Source organism: Andrographis paniculata, unplaced genomic scaffold, assembly GCF_009805555.1.
Source record: "Andrographis paniculata isolate CXL003 unplaced genomic scaffold, ASM980555v1 Contig53END, whole genome shotgun sequence".
In the NCBI taxonomy this organism is placed as follows: Eukaryota; Viridiplantae; Streptophyta; class Magnoliopsida; order Lamiales; family Acanthaceae; genus Andrographis; species Andrographis paniculata.
The window spans coordinates 1,470,144-1,491,488 of NW_026137588.1; the positions used below are offsets into that span (position 1 = coordinate 1,470,144).

At 33.2% G+C, this 21,345-nt stretch overlaps 2 protein-coding genes across 8 annotated transcripts; one reads left to right on the top strand and one right to left on the bottom strand.

The window, feature by feature from the left end:
• The first annotated feature begins 3,318 nt into the window (after window positions 1–3,318).
• Window positions 3,319–13,965, top strand: LOC127255213 (LOB domain-containing protein 22-like). 7 transcript variants are annotated; one of them, XM_051280657.1, is made up of 5 exons: window positions 3,320–4,538; window positions 4,627–4,791; window positions 4,873–4,943; window positions 5,330–5,410; window positions 13,553–13,965. In XM_051280657.1, exons 1-2 carry the CDS (start codon window positions 3,649–3,651, stop codon window positions 4,715–4,717), a joined length of 981 nt encoding a protein of 326 aa, XP_051136614.1. In that variant the 5' UTR covers window positions 3,320–3,648; the 3' UTR covers window positions 4,718–4,791; window positions 4,873–4,943; window positions 5,330–5,410; window positions 13,553–13,965. The 7 variants fall into 7 exon arrangements, with proteins under 7 accessions (XP_051136617.1, XP_051136615.1, XP_051136614.1 ...); XM_051280656.1 differs by lacking the exon at window positions 13,553–13,965 and adding an exon at window positions 6,890–7,384; XM_051280654.1 differs by lacking the exon at window positions 13,553–13,965 and adding an exon at window positions 5,503–6,030.
• On the bottom strand, window positions 6,129–14,376 carry LOC127255212 (zinc finger protein BRUTUS-like At1g74770). The gene is made up of 12 exons (XM_051280652.1): window positions 13,904–14,376; window positions 13,083–13,301; window positions 12,568–12,762; window positions 11,938–12,260; window positions 11,342–11,567; window positions 9,071–10,719; window positions 8,614–8,832; window positions 8,397–8,534; window positions 7,869–8,103; window positions 7,737–7,796; window positions 6,640–6,711; window positions 6,129–6,554 (listed from the first exon to the last, which is right to left on the bottom strand). Exons 1-12 carry the CDS (start codon window positions 14,159–14,161, stop codon window positions 6,453–6,455), a joined length of 3,696 nt encoding a protein of 1,231 aa, XP_051136609.1. The 5' UTR covers window positions 14,162–14,376; the 3' UTR covers window positions 6,129–6,452.
• Between the last annotated feature and the right edge of the window lie 6,969 nt (window positions 14,377–21,345).

Consider the following 21,345-nt stretch of genomic DNA (forward strand, 5'->3'; position numbering starts at 1 on the left):
TAAGCCGTGGGTGAAATTGGTCTCGCACTACCGCCGGTGCCACCGTCAGCGAGTCACTATCTTCCATCGGAGAGCCGCCGTCCGTTGTGACGGAGCGAATTTACAAATTTTTTCTATTGGTGATAATAGATAAACTAAACATAAAATATATTAAAATAATAATAATAATAATAAAAATAAATTATTATTGATAACATTAAAATATATATATATATTATTCTTTTATATTTATATCATTAAAATATAAATTAGTTATTTATTTTACTATTTAAGTATGGATGATATTTTAAATTTTTAATATTTCATTATTTTATTTTGAATAATCATAATATTTTAAATTTTAAATAGGAGCACTTAAATTTTTATGATAGCATAATTATTAAATTATAAAAATATTATTTTCATTTAATAAAATCAAATCACTGATAACACGATACCACAACTATCTTACACATAGGTTCCCGTGGGACTCGTCGGAATTCCATGAATATAAAGCAACTTTATTCAAATATGTTTTTCTTCTCACCGAGTAGACCTAGGGTGTGTTTGTTCAGGGCATTCTCCACAAATTCCATTATTCATTAATATTTTTTTTCCACTCAAAAACATTAAATCAAACAGCTATGTTTTATATTATATCAAAAATCAATTTTATATTCAAAACAATCACATTATATCACATCATACTAACGTTCCAATTCAAAATTTTTACTGTCAAATCCAAACCCCAAGCAAACACACCCCTAATTAATTTCAATTTTAATTCCAATTCGCTGTATGATTAGGGATGTCAAATGGGGCGGGTTAGCCCCGGACCCGCCCCGGACCCGCTCTTAATGGGGCGGATTCGGGTCTAAATAATATGTTTCGGGGCGGGTTGTGGATTTGAAATTTTAAATCCGGCCGGGTTCGGGTCGGGTTACGGATTTTACTAAAAATCCGTCCCAACCCGGACCCGGACCTGAACCCGGATATTTTTCTAAAAATATTATAACTAATATATATGCATATTATATAATAAAAATATACTCCCTCTGTCCCACATACCGTGTCTGCTACACTGTAGACACGGTTAGGAGGGGTGTAATTAGTAAATAATTAAGAATGTATTAGTGAAAATAATTATCCGATAATATAAATAATTATAAATTAAGATTAAGATAACTAATTAGTTTAATTAAAATTTTTAAAAAATAAAATTAAAAAGTTTAAAATGAGATTAAAATGTGTAATCATTTTCCAAAAAAAGAAAGTGACATGGTACGTGGAACAGACAGAAACGGCAACCTGGACATGGTATGTGGGACAGAGAGAGTATTATTTATTTATTTAAATAATTTTAAACATAAAATTCAATTAGTCAGTTTCCCCCAAGTAATTTTTTTAAAATTATTATACCTAATATATGTATATTTGTATAATAAAAATATATTAATTATTTATTTAAATAATTTTAAACATAAAACTCAATTAGTTGGCTGCCGCAACCCTAAATCCCTAATTTCTTTTTCCGCTTCTTCAACCGCGACTGCTCCCGTCTTCCATCTTCATCTACTTGTCTTCTGCCGACCACTACCGCCCGCCAGCGCCAATATAATAATATGTATATATATATTTTTAATTAGATACTAGTGGATCGATCGTTGGATAAAAAAGTTGTCCTCCTGCAATGCTAGATGAAGATGAAGACTTTGATGTTGAAAAATATTAGAATTGACTATTTGATATTTTAAATTCTTATATTTGCAGTATTTTTATCTTATTTTTATGAATCAATATTTGATTGTTTATATATATATATATATATATTTTTGGTTCTTTTAATGCTATTTGTTTTAGTATTCGATTGTTAAAAAAATATTTATTATTATACATTTAAAAAAAAAAACGGATTTGCTGGATTGACCAGAAATGGGGCAGGGCAGGTCTCGGGGCCTAATATTTTTTAGCGGGGCGGGTCTCGGGCCTTCAAAACCTGTCCCGAACCCGCCCTTTGACATCCCTATGTATTATTATTAATTTGGATTAATATGAATTTTACTTCGACTAATTAACTCTAATATTTTGTATTTACGACATATTATTTGAAAAATCCATAGATCCTAAAACAAATACACATTTAAAAAATGGTAAATAATGGAAAGAAAACCTAACTGAATCAGGTAAAAGATGATCTTCCCATCAAGAAAAGTTCTTGAAAGCTGCGAATTGTTTAATTAGTTATGCTCTAATAATAGAAAGAATAAAAATAAATTGAATATCATTTTATAAATTAATTAATACTAGAAAATAAGAAATTATACCCCTAAATTTTAGTATGCTCATGGATAAGGTGTTGAGTCATACTGAACTTTTTAAAACTATTTTATATTAATTTATATTATTTAATTATGTTTAAAACATAATTAAGATAGTTAATATTTAAAATAATCATCACAAGTGCTTAGAAACAATTTCAGCACATGAAATGTGCCGATTTTATATAGCCGTAAAATTGTTCAAGGTATATATAATCGGTTCTGTAATGTACGAATTAAGGTACAAGTAAAAACTAATATATGGCAATTTTATGGAAATAAACTAAGAATAAGAAAGAAAATACTATATTCGTCTGATAAAATTATATTGATTTACTTGAATACAAAAATTAAAAAATAATACTTCCTATTTAGGTAAAATATAATTAATAGGTAATTAAGAAATGTATTAGTAGAAATAATTATTATTTCGTAAAAATAATTATAAATTAAAATTAAGATAGATAAATAATTTAATTAAGATTAAATAAATTATATAAAAATATAAAATTTAAAATATAATTGAAATGGATAATCATATTTCCAAAAAAAAAAACAAATTATGTAAAACAGACGAAAACAGAAAATATAGACAAATTATGTGGATGAAATGAATAATATTTTAATATTAAAATAAAATAGATATTATAAAAAATTAATTAAATAATTAATAAAAAAATAATATAATAAAAATTAGTGACAAATTAGTTATTTTATTTTTAAAATAAAAATAATAAAATTGTTAGTAGGTAATTTTTCTATTTTTATGTTAGCGAACAAAAAAACATAAATTTGGAAATTTCAAATTTTTTTGAATTGTATTTGTTTACTTAATAGTAAAAAAAAATAAAAATAAAAATACTAAAAATACAGGACACGCGTCGAACGATTACAGAATGCGAAACGAACATGGAAAAGTCCAAGCTGTAAATAACAATAGCAATAATAATAATAATATTAAATTTTAATTAAACATAAATCCAGAGTAGTGGAGAACATCCACGACCACGCAATGCTCCTTCAATTTAGGAAATTCCGTTTTCCCCTTAACCAAAACTACACACCCCAACTTCTTCTTCTCCTTCCTCTTCTTCCTCTTACCTCCATACCAATCGCAATAATTCATTCTTCTCCTTTTCCTTTTCCTTTTCCTCTCTTTACTCACTCACATTTCTACCCACACTCTCTCTCTCTCTCTCTACCTACCCCACTGTCGATTATGATTATCAGATTATGATTATGTTATAATTATCAGATTATGCTATGATTATCAGATTATGATGATGATGATGCCTTAGAAGAAGAAGAAGAAGCAAGCAAGCAGAAAAAGGCAGGCAAGGCAAGGAAAGGAATGACCCTAAAAGGAAACAGCAGTAACAGCAATAATAATAATAATCATAATACTAATAATACTCACAATAATAATAATAACAATAACAATAATACCTGCAATAGCAGCAGCAGCAATAGCAGCAGTCAAGCGTGTGCAGCGTGCAAGCACCAGAGGAGGAGGTGCACACCGGAATGCCTTCTGGCTCCATTCTTTCCCGCCGATCAGCCCAAAATGTTTCAGAACGTTCATCGTCTCTTCGGCGTCAAACACATCCACAGGCTCCTCAAAGACCTCCCACCCCACCACCACGCCGTCGCCATCAGCTCCATTAAGTACCACGCCACCATGCGCGACAAGTACCCCGTTTACGGATGCCTCGTCGACATTCGACACCTCTCCCAACAAATTCAAATGGCTCAGGAGGAGCTCCATCTAGTTCTGCACCACCTCTCTTATTACCGACGGCAGCACCAACAGGAGATATCCCCACCCGACCATTACCATCTCGACTTAGGGATGGCGCCTCCCAAGAGCATCGAAATGCTGCCACATGTTCAAGACAACGACGACAAAGATGACAATAATCGGAATGATAATAACAATAATAATAATATCGGGGCAGTGGAGCCGCCCTCTTATTCGAATAATTGCAATTTCGATTACAATACCAGCTTGAACTCCAAGGAGAACAACAACAACAATGATATAGTCGACTCACTGTGGTATCAGCAGCCGTACGCCGATGCCAACAACGCCAATCAAGTGATGATGCAATCGGAGCTCACTGAATCAGAGTCTCTGCCTATACCACAAGGAACAGCTGCACACGATTACAGTGAGATGCATTCATTTTTCGACAATATTGACAGGAATTCTTTCATCGGCTGCAAGGATACATATGAATGCAGGTACAATATCTCTCTGTGTGTGAATTGATGGTTTTTTTCTTTCAAAGAATGAAAATTCATAACATCATAAATTTCGACAAATGTGCAGTTTGGAATCATCAAGGCAGAGTATGGAGCACGTGGCGGAGAATGAACTCAAGAATGCTGCAGCATGCTTTAGCCTAACCAGTGTCAACTAATAGAGATGAATCAAATCAGAGCATGCTTTCGCCAGGAAACAGATCGAATTTTGTGGAGTTATTATTTTCATATAGTAAGTAGGCAATTGTCTCATCATTTTCATATCTCATTCGAAATGAAACACGCTAGTTACACTTCTATCATTCACTTTCAGCTGCTGATAAAACTACAAGACATTCACTGCAGGCATTTCTTTCTTTCTAAGTAGTATTTCGCATTTATAAGGTACCATTGCATTTCTAGTTACTACTATTGCTATCCTATCTTTAGATAAAATGTTCGTCAGATGTGTAGTTCAAGAGATGGATATACAGAACAAAAGACAGGCTGATCTCAAAATGGTGGTCAGCAATAAGATATTAAAATTCAGAGTTAAAAATGCAGATGAAATCGACTTACAGTGCCGTGTGGTGGATGACTGATACCAATGGTATCAGGCTTGCCTCCATACTAAGCCGAAAAGCATCTTTTATCATTCCCCTAATTTCAGTTAGTAAATTGGCATATGTATCTAGATGCAAATTCCGAGCTATTTATGAAGTCAACAGCATCAAAGTATGTATAACTTTGCCAAAAAGCAGATCATAACTACTAATGAATGATAATGGCAGATTAGAGAATACATGAAGGTCAGGGAAAAAGGCATTCAGGGAATTTCAGTCTCGGTGATTCAGAAGAGTTCCAGAATCCAGGTAACTGTCTGTTACTTCTTCAATTTGATTGCTATGCTAGAAAGAAGACATGAATTCCTGAGTGGTTTTGTACATTTCAAATTTTGTGGCAGAAGATTTGTGGTGGAAAAAAGCATTTCATGAAAATCTATGCACAGATTGCATCATTTTGGAGGCTGAATATTATAAGAAAATTATAATGCGTCTCGATGCCAGCTTGCTTACTTTCTAGCAAAGAGCTTGCAACAAGTTAAATCAATACTGTTTAGGTCGTCTGTCCAAAAGAATAAATCAACTCCAGAACCTAATGTATATATAATGATTCCATTTATTACGAGCAGACATTTTCCTTGAAATAAAGATAATTTACACCAAAGAATCAAAAAATAATACCGATCTGCCGAGCTTGAGCTTGAAGAATATTGACAAAACTTTAGATCACTGCTTTAAATGACTCATAAGAATCAACAACATTCAATAACACAAGCCTTATAGTTTGGCACTTACTTTTATAAGGTTAGAAGAAGTACCCTAAGTGATGGTTATAATTAAGATTTTACAAACTAGCATGTAATATTTATCCGTCCTGCAGGTCAGATTGGAAAAATCTTCTACTTGAATTGAATCTTAAGCAATAGTTATGATTGAGTAACAATTTCAGAAACTAGCATGTACTATATATCTGTCCTGCAGTTCCGAATGGAAAAATCTTCTACTTGAATTGAATATTAAAAGGCAATAGAGTTTAAAGTATTGCTATTGAACTTCAAAACAGAAACAAATAGTGGAAAGGAAGATTCTCATTATAACATTTCTTCCTTGCATGTTATTAATGCATCTGTAACAGAAGCTAACTCATTTACAGATCAAGATTAATAAGAGCTGACAACTTGGCAATAGCTTGCATCTAAAAAACTTCTCCTATAGATGGAGAAATGGAAAATAATTAAATAAAAGTAGGCTTGCCTACTGAAATATGCAACTGTTTCATACCAATTGCATGAATGGTACAGGACTATGTACGCGGTGCTTTTAAGGAGTCTCAACTTCCCAAGAATTTGTGTCACAGAAGCCTTGTGTTGTAGGATCCACAATACGGGCACTTGTGGTATAGCCAATGAAAGCGTGCGGTTCCTTTTTTCTCACAGTCATTGCATAGGATGGTCTGCATGTCAATTTGAATGATTTTAATCTAGGGCTCAGATAGTGCATCCAAATTGCAATTAATAAAGCATGCTGGACAAACCAACCTGTAGTTGTCCAGAATACTCTTCTGGAATTTTCTCTTCAGCTAACAAAGCATCTAACATGCTAAAATATACCTGAAAATGAGACCAGCCAAACATTTCCAATATCTCCAAAGTAGAATAATTATTTGAAGTGAAATTGACTAGGAACTGAGAACTAGGACAGCTCAGGTTATCCATGCAACACAAACTAACATCTGGTCACTAGAGTTCCTATCTATTGATTGAGTTCTAAATGTCTTTTTATATGAAGAATATTTTCCAAGGTTCGGGCATGGGAATTGGCGGATCACAGCTTATTATGCCCGCTGAGTACACAGTCTTCGCACCAGGAATACACTATTTGCAACATATTGCATTTGGAAAGCCCATGAAGAAGGCTGTGTTTCTGGAGCAGTAACTTATGAGGGTGACAAAAGAGTTAAGGTTGGATTTTGTACCACAACCAAGGAGCTAAGATTCACCCTAACAAGCAAAAGCCAGTACTTTCCACCCTATAAACAGTTTGTTAACGAAAAATGCTAGTTTCAGTTTGTTGGATGGGAAGGTCATCATGGTTATGTTTATGGTGTAAAATTGCAAAGCAATGGAAAACAATTTAAATTTGTGAGGTTTGGAACTTTCCACACTACATTCCTGATGTCCCTTTATCATCTTCCATCACATTTCTCTTAGTGCAAACAGAATGAAGATTTGTTTGCAAAATTATTAAGTGTAACACTTTTAGTTGATTGTAACTTTCAGTCGAGTATCTAGGCCCTATATTCAGTTCCTTTAGCTAATTCTCTAACCTTATGTTCCTTAGGTTGTAACTCTCCTATAATACATACATATATATATGTATGTGATATCTTTTCTTTCAAACAAAATATGTCAGATTTGAAACAGAAAGTAAGGACAATCCATGTTGACATTATTCAAACAGAACATAATCCACCGGCCACATTTTCAAGAGTTGGTGATAACTGATAATTTTTACTCAGAAAAAAAAAAAAATTAAACTAATTGAAGATGGTAACATTGAAAAAAGGCATTTTATTTGCTGAAATAGACAGTTTTTTGGACCAGAGCATGGTAAGGAACAAAAGATGTAAACTAACCTGCATGTCTCCTAGAGTTTTGCTGCAGATGGGACAAATATAGTGAGAGCAAGTGTAATCCTGCAGCAGTATAACTTAGAAATTAGGAGAGAAGTTTTTATCATACTAAAACAGATGAAACAACAGAGATACCTGAAAACAAGCTGAATGCATCAAATGTCCACAAGGAAGTGACTTCACCGGAGAGTTTGATGTGAATATGTACTCATGGCAAATTGGGCAGTTGTCCTCCAGGCATTTCTCTCTACATGCATGCACAAAGAGAGACCTTGACATGCAAGCGTTGCATGTCATACAATGAAAGTAATCAATGCCTAAACCCTTGCCAACTCGGCACAAATTGCAGTAAGGGCAGTGGTATATTTGCCTGTCCAAAGTCTAGTAGTCAGAAGTATTCTAGTTAAGTTGCAGTTGCCAGCATTTAGATAATGCTGCTTGCCAAAGTAGTTTGACTGAAAAATTCAGGTCCCTGTCTTAGTTTTTTCTGAAATGATAAAGAAGGTTATAATTCTTGTTTACTGTTGCTTCAAAAAATCCCTTGGATTAAAAACAAAGAACTTTTCAGCACCAAGCACATGGTACACCAGGAAGATGTTTAAATAAATTAAAAAGAGTAAAAGGTGAATATAAACTGAAAATCATATAGTATTATCAAATAACCTGTCATTATCGAACAATTTGCATATCTTGCAATAATATGTTCCCATGGAGAAGCCACTGCAAGTTTCATTTGAACAAGTTGGATCAATTGGTTGAATTACGAGGCATTGCATGCACATCATATTTGTTATAGTTCTCCTGGTTCAATAAGAATGAGATGGTTGAGTATTTTAGAAGCCATTAACATGGTCTGAGCAGCAGCATAGTAAATGCTTACCTGTCTGCAGAATGATCATTTAAGTCATCGTGACAGCGTATGCACGTGTAAAGCTTGTTGCAGCATGGGAAAAGAAGCTTGCAGTTCCTTTTGTAGTGCTCACAACCAAAAGTTGATTCAAGAGGGTCTTGATATGAGGGGCTTTGCCCTGGAATCTCTCCAATATGATTCGCCATAGGAATCTCTTGATGAAACATCTTCTGTGTCATGATCCAACGACTATAAAAATAAAATATCAAATTTAGTAAGACTATTGACTGTATATAAAAACATCTCAAAGGCTGTAAGACATGCATAAACAGAAAGTAATGTATTACTATATTAAGTGAGATTTAAGAATAGACATGAGGACACAATTACGTAGCAGTACCATGTCAAGGATAATTGAAAATTCATAAGTTAAATTATCAAAATTGCCAAACTGAAAAGAAAGGGGGAAAATGGAGTTTATCTTTACCTCGTTAGCAAATTCTGAATTATACATGATTTTTTTTTACCATCCAAACTAGAATCGCGGGAAACTCTTCTTATTGTAGCTTCAAGCTGTTCCTGGTTCATGCCTAAGGGATGATCCTTATGACTAAACTTTTGGCATTCTTCTTCATGTTGCTCCCCACCATCAATACATCTTTCATTCACTTCATTTGATCTCTTCTTGTCAATTTCATTCCAATGTTGGCTTAAATCTTGAGGTTGGTATCTATCTTGATCTTGGTCGGTATCAGTGTTGCAGGATGCACTATGTTTTAACTCATCCAAATCCAACGCAAATTCTTTTTGTGTTCTTGTATCAGGCTCAAGTGTTTGAGCTATATTTCCATCTTTCAGCAGATATGACGCAACAACTTCGAGGGGGTCAGCAGCTAACAGAGGAGAAGGCCTTGATCCCTCTGCTGGTGTGGATATTTTATATCTTGTCATCCCTTCCCACCACTCTTGTAACCATTCATCAAACTTTGTAAATCTTGCAACCTTGAGCCATAAGGATATCACTGCATGTTGTTCATCGGGTGCTAGATAAGCCATGAGCCAGGATATCATTTCTTGAAGAACTTCTGCTTTTGTTCTCCCAAGCATATGGCCAACAATCTTTTCTTCTTCTTCAGTGGAAAAGTATCCTCTGAACAAGGGGAATATATCAACTTCTTCACGGTATATATGATCAGAGAGTACTTTATGCATAGACAAGCACGCATCATGGAGCTCTAAACACAACTGGTAGTGTTTTCGCTTAGTCTCTTGACCACTTTCCTTATTATGCAACTCAGATAACTCGTTTAGGATAATGGATATTATCTTAAAATGTTTGCTTTCCAATTTATGGTCAATGCAATAAGAGTGGCTTATGTTCTGAAATACACCTTTTGATTCTAGAGCTGGAAAAGCAATTTCATCCTCTGAGTCACTATGGATTTGATAGATGATATTCAAAAGTCTGAAACGCTTCTCAAACTCAGCAAGAAATCCAACATTCATAGCAAGATCAGCTGATAATTTGACGAGATATTCCATATCTTTTATGAGAGCTCTGTGGAAATAATAGATGATATCCATAGGTCTCGACTCAAGGTTGAGTACAGTTGTGTGATCGGATTCTGACTTACTTCTCTGAAGGTGTGGCATTCTTTCATACATCTGAGAAAAGTATACGTGCAGATGCATCCCACTGGGATAAGATATGCCATGCTCTTCAGTTGTGATGAAGACAGAAGATGAGGGCATCACGACAGATTCTTTTGCCCTAATTTCCGAGTTTGGTTTGCGCTTCTGGTCCGAGAATCTAACATTTGGCATATACCGGTCAGCCAAGTAAATGCTTCTACCATTAAATACTTCTTCTAGATTTTTTCGAAATCTCTCAACTGAGGTTTTCCCAGAACAACCAATGCGGACCCATTCGTAGAGTAGAGATGTAAAAGAGTAATTGATTGAGCGACATCCAAGCTTCAATCCCTTTAGAATACACTCAGACTGATTCTCATTTAACTGAGCAGAGAACCAAGCCATCATGCACCTTAGCAGCCCAAGAGGCATCATACGCAGGCTTGCATATAGTAACCACATCTGCATTTCCTTCGTACAAATCTCATAAATTGATGGGAAAACCTGGAAGAAACTGAAGAATAAAGTTACCCAGGCAACAAAACAAAAATTACTGGCCATACTATTCAAAATGATTGAGTCCCATGCATATGAGAATATGTTGTTAAACTTGCATGTCCTCAAAATACAAGCTTACATTTGCATAGAGTTTTAGGTAAGGAGAAACAATATGAAGTCGCAAACTTGAATAGCAAAATATGTAAGAGATACACTACAGGAGAACATTTCTGTGAAACATGTTAAATTCCAATACCTTGGTTAACTGAAACTTGCAATAAAAAGAACTTCAGAGAGGAAGTTAGAGGGAAAGACCTAAAGAAGATCTGTTAGTGTTTCAAACATCAGTGCTTGACTATATATTTCATTAACAGCGAAATAAGTAAATAAGTAGCTGCAAAAACTTATGTCAACCTTGAAACTATGAAGCTAACTCATCGATTAGTCAATTGATTCAAATCTCTGAGGGGAGTAACTTCAACTAGCTCAAATCATCTATGTAGTCAAACTGATATGCAACTTCATGCTTTTCAAATAGATATAAAAATTGTGGTTTTTAATTCATGGCCATTTCCTACAAATATATGCTTCCCTCTTCTAAGGAAGACCCCGCAAATAAATATTGTACCTCAGTTTCAAGAAACATCAGGTTTTTGTTGAGCTTCCTTGTGAGGGATTTCAAATCCTCATAAAGGATTTCTACAAAACTTTGTTTTCCGGAATCTTCATATTCCTGAAAAAGCAGCCTTTGAAGACCTTTAATGTGGCACTCCTCAATGAGCGGTTGACAAGAAAAAGGGCTATTCTTGGAAAGAAGATTCGGCAATGGGTATAATACTTTTCTTAGATGATTGCTGCAATCAAACAATAGTCTTAAAGTCTCAGAAGTAATCAAAGTGCAAGCTTATACAAGATAAAGGTGTCTCTACAGTTCACGAATTTTCAACAGCTACATTACAACCAAGGCTCCATTACACCAACGTAAATCTTCCAGTATTTAAAACTTTGCTGAAAAAATATTTGTATCGATGTTCTGAACATCTGAAACAGGGAGTCGCATCAAGAAAAAGATCATTGTCTAGACAGGAATATTATTCCACTAATGCATTTTTATCTATGGTTTTTTTAGACGAATCCATCATCGCTGATGATTAACATATAAAAGATCAGATACCTAATTGAGCTTGATGCAAGTATATCTATTAACAAAAGCATAGTGATTACCTGTAGAAGATTACAACATCTGCCATGAATTTTATCTGAGAAAGTGTTGAGGATAAGCTGGAAAAACAGCTTGAGCTTCTTATTTGATATAATTCCTCTATAATCTGATCAAAATCTCTTCTTATGGCAGCATGCCAAAGATAGATGCCCTTGGTATGGACCTCTTTCTTGACTTGCTGCTCTTGCTCACAATGAACTTCAAGTGGACATACTACATGTATATCCTCTAAACTGGAAAGTCCATTTAAAAGTTGGTATCCTCGTCCGTATATATTATCAGCATCAAAACATCTTTCCTTGGATTGAATCCAGGAAATGACCACCTGTGGAAACACCAAAGTTAGCTCTAGCAACGTTTTTGTTTTTTTTTTTTTTTGAAATGGGAATCCGCAGCCGCTACTCTTCGAGTGCGCTCTGGGTAAACCCCCAAAACCTAATAACCTGCAAACTAAGCCGGAAAAGCAAATCAAACCAGACGAACCATGTGTGACAGACAAAACTTGGAAGCGTTGAGAGTTTGAACTCATGACCTCACGACCACGAGTTCACCCCATACCACCAAGTCATCCGTTACGGAATGCTCCACAAACTTTTAATTCTCTAAGTTTAAAGTATCAGCTAAGGAACTACCTCTTGAAGTAGCATTTCTTTGGGCATGATAAGCCTTATGCAGTGTTCAAGATCAAGTTTCTCATGAGAAGAGAGGTGGTGAGCGGTCCAAGGAAAAAAGTCTTCCAGCAGCATGAAGGGAACACTGCACATATACTGCCAAACAAGCTGAGACTGTTCTTCGGAAGTAAATTTCTCCATCAGCATGGGGAAAACCTACATATTTAAGTGTCCGGTTTAATATTTGAGGCAGAAAATATGGTGGAGATAAATACAATAGTGTGTGCAAACTCTTATGAAGATCAAGTTGATCTTTGAAACTGTTTAATCTAACAGCAGAAAACTTTCCAATCAAATCCATCGAGCTGTTGTGCTTGGCAGTGTATAAAAGTTTATTTCACATTATCAGCTAATCATTTCGCTATATTTTGATTTGAAATTTATATATTCATGCATCTGTGATGACTCTCTTGTTACACATGGAGTCAGGTTTTTGCTAAACTAGACCAAAAAAAACCGAGAGCTTTAAGGATCACCTGCTCCTCTTCCTTCTGCATGTGATGGCAAATCATAGACTGGATGGTACCTATAGAAAAAAGAAGCTCTTGAAACATCTGAGGGGCTTTTTCGTCTTTCTTTGTTAAGAGATCCAGATGATGGAAGATGGAGCTGAAATTCTCCTCTATGGATTTATGCTCAAGAGTATATGCTGGCACCACATTCTTTATTAGTGTGTCTATAGCGAGGAAGATAACCTGACAGAGTTTAAGAACTAATTAAGATATTTCAAGTTCTGAGGCACTCCACAAATTGATACTGCGCATATTTCTCATGACCAAAAACCGCATAGCATTCTATCCCAGAGACAAAAAAAAAAAAAAAAAAAAAAAGAAAAAAAAAAAAAAGAAACAAACAAACAAACAAAAACAAAACAAAACATAGGTTAATTAATTCTATGCCTTCTTTTTCAGTATAAGTAGATTACTTTTAGCATCTGTACTTTCAGGTTTCAGCCAACATTCTGCAGCAGCATGAAGATGAAATCAGGATAGAAACTGCATCTATGCTTTGAAAAGGAAGAGAGCAGCAAAATCGAATTAAATGTTGAAGAATGTGTAAAGAGGATAATGTGAAGCTAATCCAACACATCATTCTACACGCCATGTTAGCATCAACATTCTCAGAAAGAGCAAGCATGTAAATATCCATTCGTAGTTCTAACTGAATCTCGTTCGCATTTACAAAAGAGAATTCCAAACCACAACCTCCCCGCCAATTGCAATCGCTCCTAAGAAATAAAAAATCAGAACCATAAAACAACTTGAGTAGGAAATCTCTAGCTAGGGTTTATTCTAACCTCATCTTCAGCAGCAGAGTGGTAATTATAAACAAGCTTCAAGAACTCCAACCGTCGCCTAAGGTCAACCACAAGTTCCTGCCCGCAGCTACCACTCTCGGAAGCCTCCGCCGCCACGCGACGGATGGAAGCGAGATCCGCACGAAATGCCTTATGTGTTGCCACAAAGAAGAGAACAGGCGCATCCACAAGGCTGACGTTAGCAACCGGAGGCTCCGGCCAGTCCTCCTCCTTGTCGGATCCTCCTCCGCCGGCCATAATCAGGTGAATTCCCGCCGCCTACCATCCACTGCGTCCATAAAGAGCACCAAAAGGGGAAGCTCCAGCACCGGAAGCCATCGCCATTTAATAGGCACCTCCTCGCTGCAGATCATCATCATCAGCAGCATTCATCACATCACATACATCACATGTACTTTCAAACTTCAATCGCCATTATTATAATTGTTTTTGATTTTTTTTATTATAAATTCAAAAAAATTTGTTTGTTTTGGTTTTACTACTAATTTCATATGCGGGTTTCGTTTTGGCAGACAGTGCCTGCCAGAGTGGATGATTCGACGCTGCACCAAACGGCCGCTGGCGCCAAGTTCTTGTATGGCCGACCAAGGGATACGTGGCCCAATCAGACATTGCCACGTCACTCGTTGTTATGTGAGAGTTGCCTTGTGATTCCACCCCAGTCGCCTGCACGGCTGTGGGGTTTACGTACCAAATTTTATTTTTAAAAGAATTTTTATAAAAAAATTAGAACATTTAAGAGATTAATAGAAATAATTAAATAATAAAAATTAAAATATAGTTGCCTAAGTTGAAAATATTTTAGCTAGTAATTAAAAAAATAAAAATAATAACATTTGTAATAAATAAATATTAAATAAAAAATAATAATTAAATATTAAATTTTTTATTTTTTAAAATTAATAATAAATTTAATTGGCTAATGAATTAAAGATAATAATGAAAATAAATTTATCAAAGGAGGTTATATAATTGAGTATATTCCCTTGCCGGTATTATATTGATTCTAATTAGTCAATATGATACTCCCTCCCTCACATAATTTTTTATTTTTTATTTTAATTTATCCCTCACATTTTATATTTTATAATTTTTTTAACTTTAATTAAATTATTTAGTTATAATAATCTATAATTATTTTTATTATATAATAATTATTTTTACTCACAGCCTAGAGGGAGATTTGAACCTATGACTTTAAAGTTATAAGTCCACCACACACCATTACGTCATCCTACTCAATTTTATTATTTATACGAACTATATATTTAATAATGATTTATAATAATAAAAAAAACTAAAATATCATTGTGAGAATATTTGTGTAAAAAGTAATAATATTTATATAATATTAATAATAAGAAAAACAAAGATAGTTAAAAATGATATGATTATTTTTTAGGGTAAATTACATGATACCTTCTTGTTTTTAGTAAAAATGCACAAAACAACTGTGTTTTATTTATTGCGTGAAACATTTTTGTGTTAATATAAAGTTTGAACGAAATACCTTTTTTATTCAAAATTGATATTTTGTTCTAAATAAAGACTTAAATTACGCAAGTTTTATACAAATAAAAAACGTAAAATATTTTAAATAATTTTTTTGAATATAATAAATAAATAAATAATTGATCAATCATTTATTTTTATAGTTTTTATAAAAAATCTGATAAAAATTTGTTTCAAAAACTATAAAATGAAGAAATAATAAAATATTTATTTATTTATTTATTTTATTCAAAAAAATTATTAAAAATATTTTACATTTTTTATTTGTATTAAACTTATTTAGAATCAAATATCGGTTTTGGACAAGGATGATGTTTCGTACAAATTTTACATTAACACAAAAGGGTTTTACGCAATAAATAAAACACATGATATTTTGTGCATCTTTACTAAAATAAAAAAATTACTATATAATTTCCCCTATTTTTTAAAATAAATGGTATGTTTATGCGTGAGATTTTATTTTTGAGTTTTGATTTTTAATAGTAAGATTTTGAATTGAAATGATTGTTTAATGTGATATAAATATGTATTGATATAATATTTTTATACAAAATTAAATTTTAGTGTTGTTAAAAAAAGTTCCAGACTTCCAACGTAAAACCAATCGGTGATAGTTGGAGTGATCATTAACCCTTATAAGCCAAACGAATTTCCACGTCATATACAATACGGAACAATATTCAACAAGTGTAATATAATAAATGAAAAATAGATATTCAATTTAATATTTTTTTTTTACAAAAAAATTAGAATAATAAAATCAAAACACAAATAAATACACCCAATATTCTTTTAGAACGAACAAAAATAAAAAATAAAATTATTATTTTGAAATATAAAAAGTGCAACTCCATATGTTCTGCTTACGATGTTTACATTTCTATTTTCTTTTTTCCACTTATTCTATTATTTTTTTTAAAAAAAATTATACATTTTAATTTTATTTTAAATTTTTAGTTAATAATTTTTTAAATTTTACTTGAACTAATTAATTATTTTATTTTAATTTAAAATTACTTTTATTATATATAATTATTTTTGTTAATATATTTTTAATTTATTTAAATTCTTATATCTACGTGAAAAGAACATGATAATCGAAAGCAGCGAGTAAGTTGGACACGCCAGGTAGCGCGTGGAGCTGAAAGAGCGTAGAAGAGGTTCAGTTCATGCTGGTACAGATATGTAGCAGGGAGCGCGTGTCCGCCTCTAGCCTGTCACGTGCGTCACTCGTGCGAGCACGCTCCCCAAGGCGTTTGACTTGATATTTTTTTAATTATTATTTTCTAGTGTTTCAAGCAGTTTATTTATAATAAAAATGTTTGTCGTTTTCAATTAGTGTAAAGTGCCGTCCCAAATGCCACATTTATTATTATTATTGTTATTATTATTATTATTATTATTATTATTATTATTTGTTTTAAATTTAGTGAAATTTGGTGACATCATTTAATTTTTATTTTTTTTAGCATGAATTGTATTTGTATGGGGCCACCGACCACGTGGATTTAATTATTATTATTTTTATTTTTTTCAAAGGGCAAGAACCATGGCACCACTCTGAATTTTAAATTAATTTGGAAAGATAAAAATAATTTTTTTTTTTATGTAATGTATATTTTATTCGATATTTTATGAAAAAAATTATTTAATAATATATTTAAAGTATTTTAGTATTTTATTTATTATAAAATTATTCAAAAATAAAGTCAAAAATAAATATTGAATGTTTCTTAATTATTTTTATACGACGATAAAATAAACAAACAAATAATAGAATGATGATTGTGTTGTGGAAATACAATCAAACACACTCTCTTATTACAACATTTTCCTACGTCAGCGGCATGTTTGTATGTGTGTTGGACTAGTTTAAAATTGAGTGTTTTTTTTTAAAAAAAATAAAATAAAAATTTAAGACATCACTATTTATTTGGTACGATTATCAATAAAATATACTATCTTCGTCCTATAAAAGGACAATATTTATTTTTGCGTCATTGTACTTATCGTTGAAAATATCATTATATTTGTATAATTTACGCAACAAATGTCATTCTATTTGTATTATAAAAGACTAATAGAGATATTTTTGTCATTTTCTTTTGATTTGGACTACGTATTGATATAATAATATATATTTAATAATCAACATGCAAAAAAGCTCATGATACTCTTCTTATGGACGGATGTAGTATTTTTCTGTCCGAAGAATTATATATGGTTAAATTTATTTACTATAATTCATTTATACTAAATAATTTTATCTGCTTACAGTTTTACTATCCTTACTTTAACAAATAATAAATAATATGCTACTATTTTTTTACTTACTTCACTGGAAGAACAACCCCACCCCCACTTCCACCCAATTTGCATCGTATCTATTGGTTGTATACACACGTATGTGTGTTTGTATAATGTCACTTTGTATATGTAGACACTAAAAATATATTTCTAAAATCAATTAAATATCATATATTTTGGAAAAAAATAAAATTTCAATAAAATAAATATATGGTATTTAATTATGCATGTTAATTTTTATACAATAAATATCAACCATTAATGCAAAGATCTGCTTAAAATGGAAGATATCGTACAAATATTACGTGCATAAATAGAGTCATAATAAATTTGGCAACAAAATAACTTAATCTTGTCAATAAAGGAAGTATATAAATTAATATCTTTCGAAAGAGGGCAATGATATAAAGATCTTGGCGAGAAAGAAAGGTGCACAATCAAATCCGTCAAGAATGGAAAAGAGTATCTGATGGAAAAGGAAAGATTATTAAATCTTCCTATTGGACAATCAAAACGCGCCACGTGACACCATTAAAAAAGGAAGCCGAAGCCACCCATCTCCTATAAATAGGAGCCATGGCCAGTTCATTTGAGACACCGAAGTTACATCGAGGATTCAAGCAAAGGGGTAAGCCTCTAGACTCTTTCTGTATTATTTTTCATGTTCTTCGTGTCTTTCGAAGCGTTCTTCGTCGAAAGTCACTAATTTGGACAAATGATCCAATATTGGTTGACGAATCGATGGAGTTAACGTTCTTCGTCGTATGTCTAAGCCGGAGGAAAGATCAAAGCTCTCAAAGCCATTGAGGAATTCATCAAAGTTAAGGGAAGGTTTCCAAAGTTCCTCTCAAAACTTCAAGATGTTCATCGCGTTCTTCAATAAAGCATTAACTAGGTCCTCTTCGATCCAAAAGTCAAAGGGACACGCCGCCAAAAGTTTTATGAAGCACCAAATGCACCTCCTCAAATATCAAAGCCGCGGATCGTCCAAAGAAGACACCAAATCCAAAGCCGATAATCAAATCACCCACACAGAGACCAAAGCCCTCCAAACGGCGGAAAAGGCAAAGTAAAGATCAAAGCCACAGATCGTCCAAAGAAGACACTAAATCCAAAGCAGATGATCAAATTGCCAACGCGGAGACCAAAGTCCTCCAAAGGCGGCAAAGTCAAACCAAAGATCAAAGCCGCGGATCGTCCAAAGAAGACATTAAAACCAAAGCCAATGATCAAATCGCTCACACGGAGACCAAAGTCCTCCAAAAGCGGCAAAAGTCAAAGCAAAGATCAAGGCCTCGGATCGTCCAAAAAAGACATCAAATCCAAAGCCAATGATCAAATCGCCCACACGGAGACCATAGCCCTCCAAAAGCAGCAAAGCCAAAGCAAAGATCAAAGCCTTGGATGGTCTAAAGAAGACATCAAATCCAGAGCCGACGATCAAATCGCCAACACAGAGACCAAAGCCCTCCAAAAGGCGGCAAAGCCAAAGCAAAGATCAAAATCTCAGATCTTCTAAAGAAGACATCAAATCTAGAGCTGACGATCAAATCGCCAACACGGAGACCAAAGCCCTCCAAAAGGCGGCAAAGCCAAATCAAAGATCAAAGCCTCGAATCGTCTAAAAAAAGACATCAAATCAAAAGCCGACGATCAAATCGCCTGCACGGAGACCAAAGCTCTCCAAAGTTCGGCAAAATCAAACTGAAGACCAAATATCTTCGGATCAAAGAAGCCATAAAAACCAAGTTGGAAAACAAATCGACCCGTAAGGAGAATCAAATGACCCATTTAGAGAATAGGACCCACTTTAAATTCAAATCAAATATAATTTGTACAAATTTTATGTTTATTAAAAATAACACAATTTTTGGTCTACAGTATATACACACGTATATATATATACACCCAATGGGTGATGATGCAAATAAGGGTGGGAGTCTTTTGATTCTGATGATCTAATCTTGCTTTGGGATCAGATCAACAGCCCCATCCCCACCACAACGTCATCTGTATGATCACATATTGTCTGCATACACAAACATTTGTATATATAAAGTACACCTGTGTATGTAATACATAAATATGTGTTTATGTATACACATAATGAGTGATGATGCAGATAGGACTAAGATCCTTTTGATGTTGTTGATATGATTCTACTTTAAGAGTAGAACAGCAGTCGTACCGCCACTCTAGTCCAATCTACATAATGACCTATTTGATGTATACATACATATATGTATATGTATAAAATACACACATATGTATATATATATACACATGTGTATGTGTGTGCATGAATGCACCTAATAGGTAATGATGCAGATGAGGCTGAGAGCCTTTTGATGTTGCTAATATGATCAATTTTTGGGGTCAGATCAGTAGCTCCACCCTCATCGCAGTTTTATCTGTATCATCATCTATGTTATGTATATGTATATATAAAGTACATATGTGTGTAATATATACACACGTGTGTATGTATACACCCAATGATTGATTATATAGATGTGCTGATAACCTTTTGATGCTGGTGATCTGATCATGTTTTGGGATCAAATTAGTAGCCTCATCTCCACCACAATTCTATTTGTATCATCACATATTGAGTGTATACAAACAAATATGTATGTATAAAATTAATTTATAGATACACATGTATATATATACACACCTAATGAGTGATGATGCAGATGGGGCTGGGAGCATTTTGATGCAACTGATATGATCCCGCTTTGGGATCAGATAAACAACCCTACCCCAATTTTTGCCCAATTTGCATCATCACGTATCGTTGTATATATACATATATATAAAGTACACACATGTGTATATTAATGTTACATAATAAATACACACATGTGTATGTATACATCCAATAGGTGATGATGCAAATGAGGATGGAAGTCTTTTGATTCTGTTGATCTGATCCTACTTTGGGATCAAATCAGCAACCCCAGCCCCTATTAGGTGTATATGTACAAATATATATATTCCCTCTGTCCTGCTGCAAGGTTGTCATTCGATTTTTGTGTCATTGTACTTGATATTAAAAATATTCTTATATTTGAATAATTTATTCTAAAAATGTTATTGTATTGGTATTATAAGAGACTAATAAACATATTCTTGTCTTTTCTTCTCGATTTGTACTACGTCTTGATATAATAATTAATATTCAAATATAAACATGCAAAAAATCAATGACAACCTTGCAGCGAGACAGGGGGTATTATAATGTACACACTTGTGTATGTATAATATGTATAAAGTTAATTTATACATATACACGTGTGACGTGTGTAAGTATATATCCAATGGGTGATGATGCAGATGAGATTGAGAGAATCTTAGGGTGTGTTTGTTTAGAGAATTGGATTTTAAATACATTATTCATCCAAATTTTTTCCTTCTAAAAACATCAAATCAAACACCTGTTTTTTATTTTTTATATTATACTAAAAATCAATTTTACATTCAAAACATCACATCAACACCTATTTATATCACATCATACAACTATTCAAATTCAAAATTTTTACTATTCAAATCCCAACTCAAAATTTAAACCCCCAAACAAACATACCCTTAATGTT

Bases quoted from the DNA above. Each gene is read 5' to 3' on its own strand.
- LOC127255213 (XM_051280660.1), top strand. From the start codon at position 3,649: ATGACCCTAAAAGGAAACAGCAGTAACAGCAATAATAATAATAATCAT. The intron at 4,539-4,626 runs GTACAATATCTC...ACAAATGTGCAG, and splicing joins AAGGATACATATGAATGCAG to TTTGGAATCATCAAGGCAGA.
- LOC127255212 (XM_051280652.1), bottom strand. From the start codon at position 14,161: ATGGCCGGCGGAGGAGGATCCGACAAGGAGGAGGACTGGCCGGAGCCT. The intron at 6,712-7,736 runs GTTAGTTTACAT...TCTCATTTTCAG, and splicing joins AAACTCTAGGAGACATGCAG to GTATATTTTAGCATGTTAGA. The intron at 6,555-6,639 runs GTTGGTTTGTCC...ATTGACATGCAG, and splicing joins AGTATTCTGGACAACTACAG to ACCATCCTATGCAATGACTG.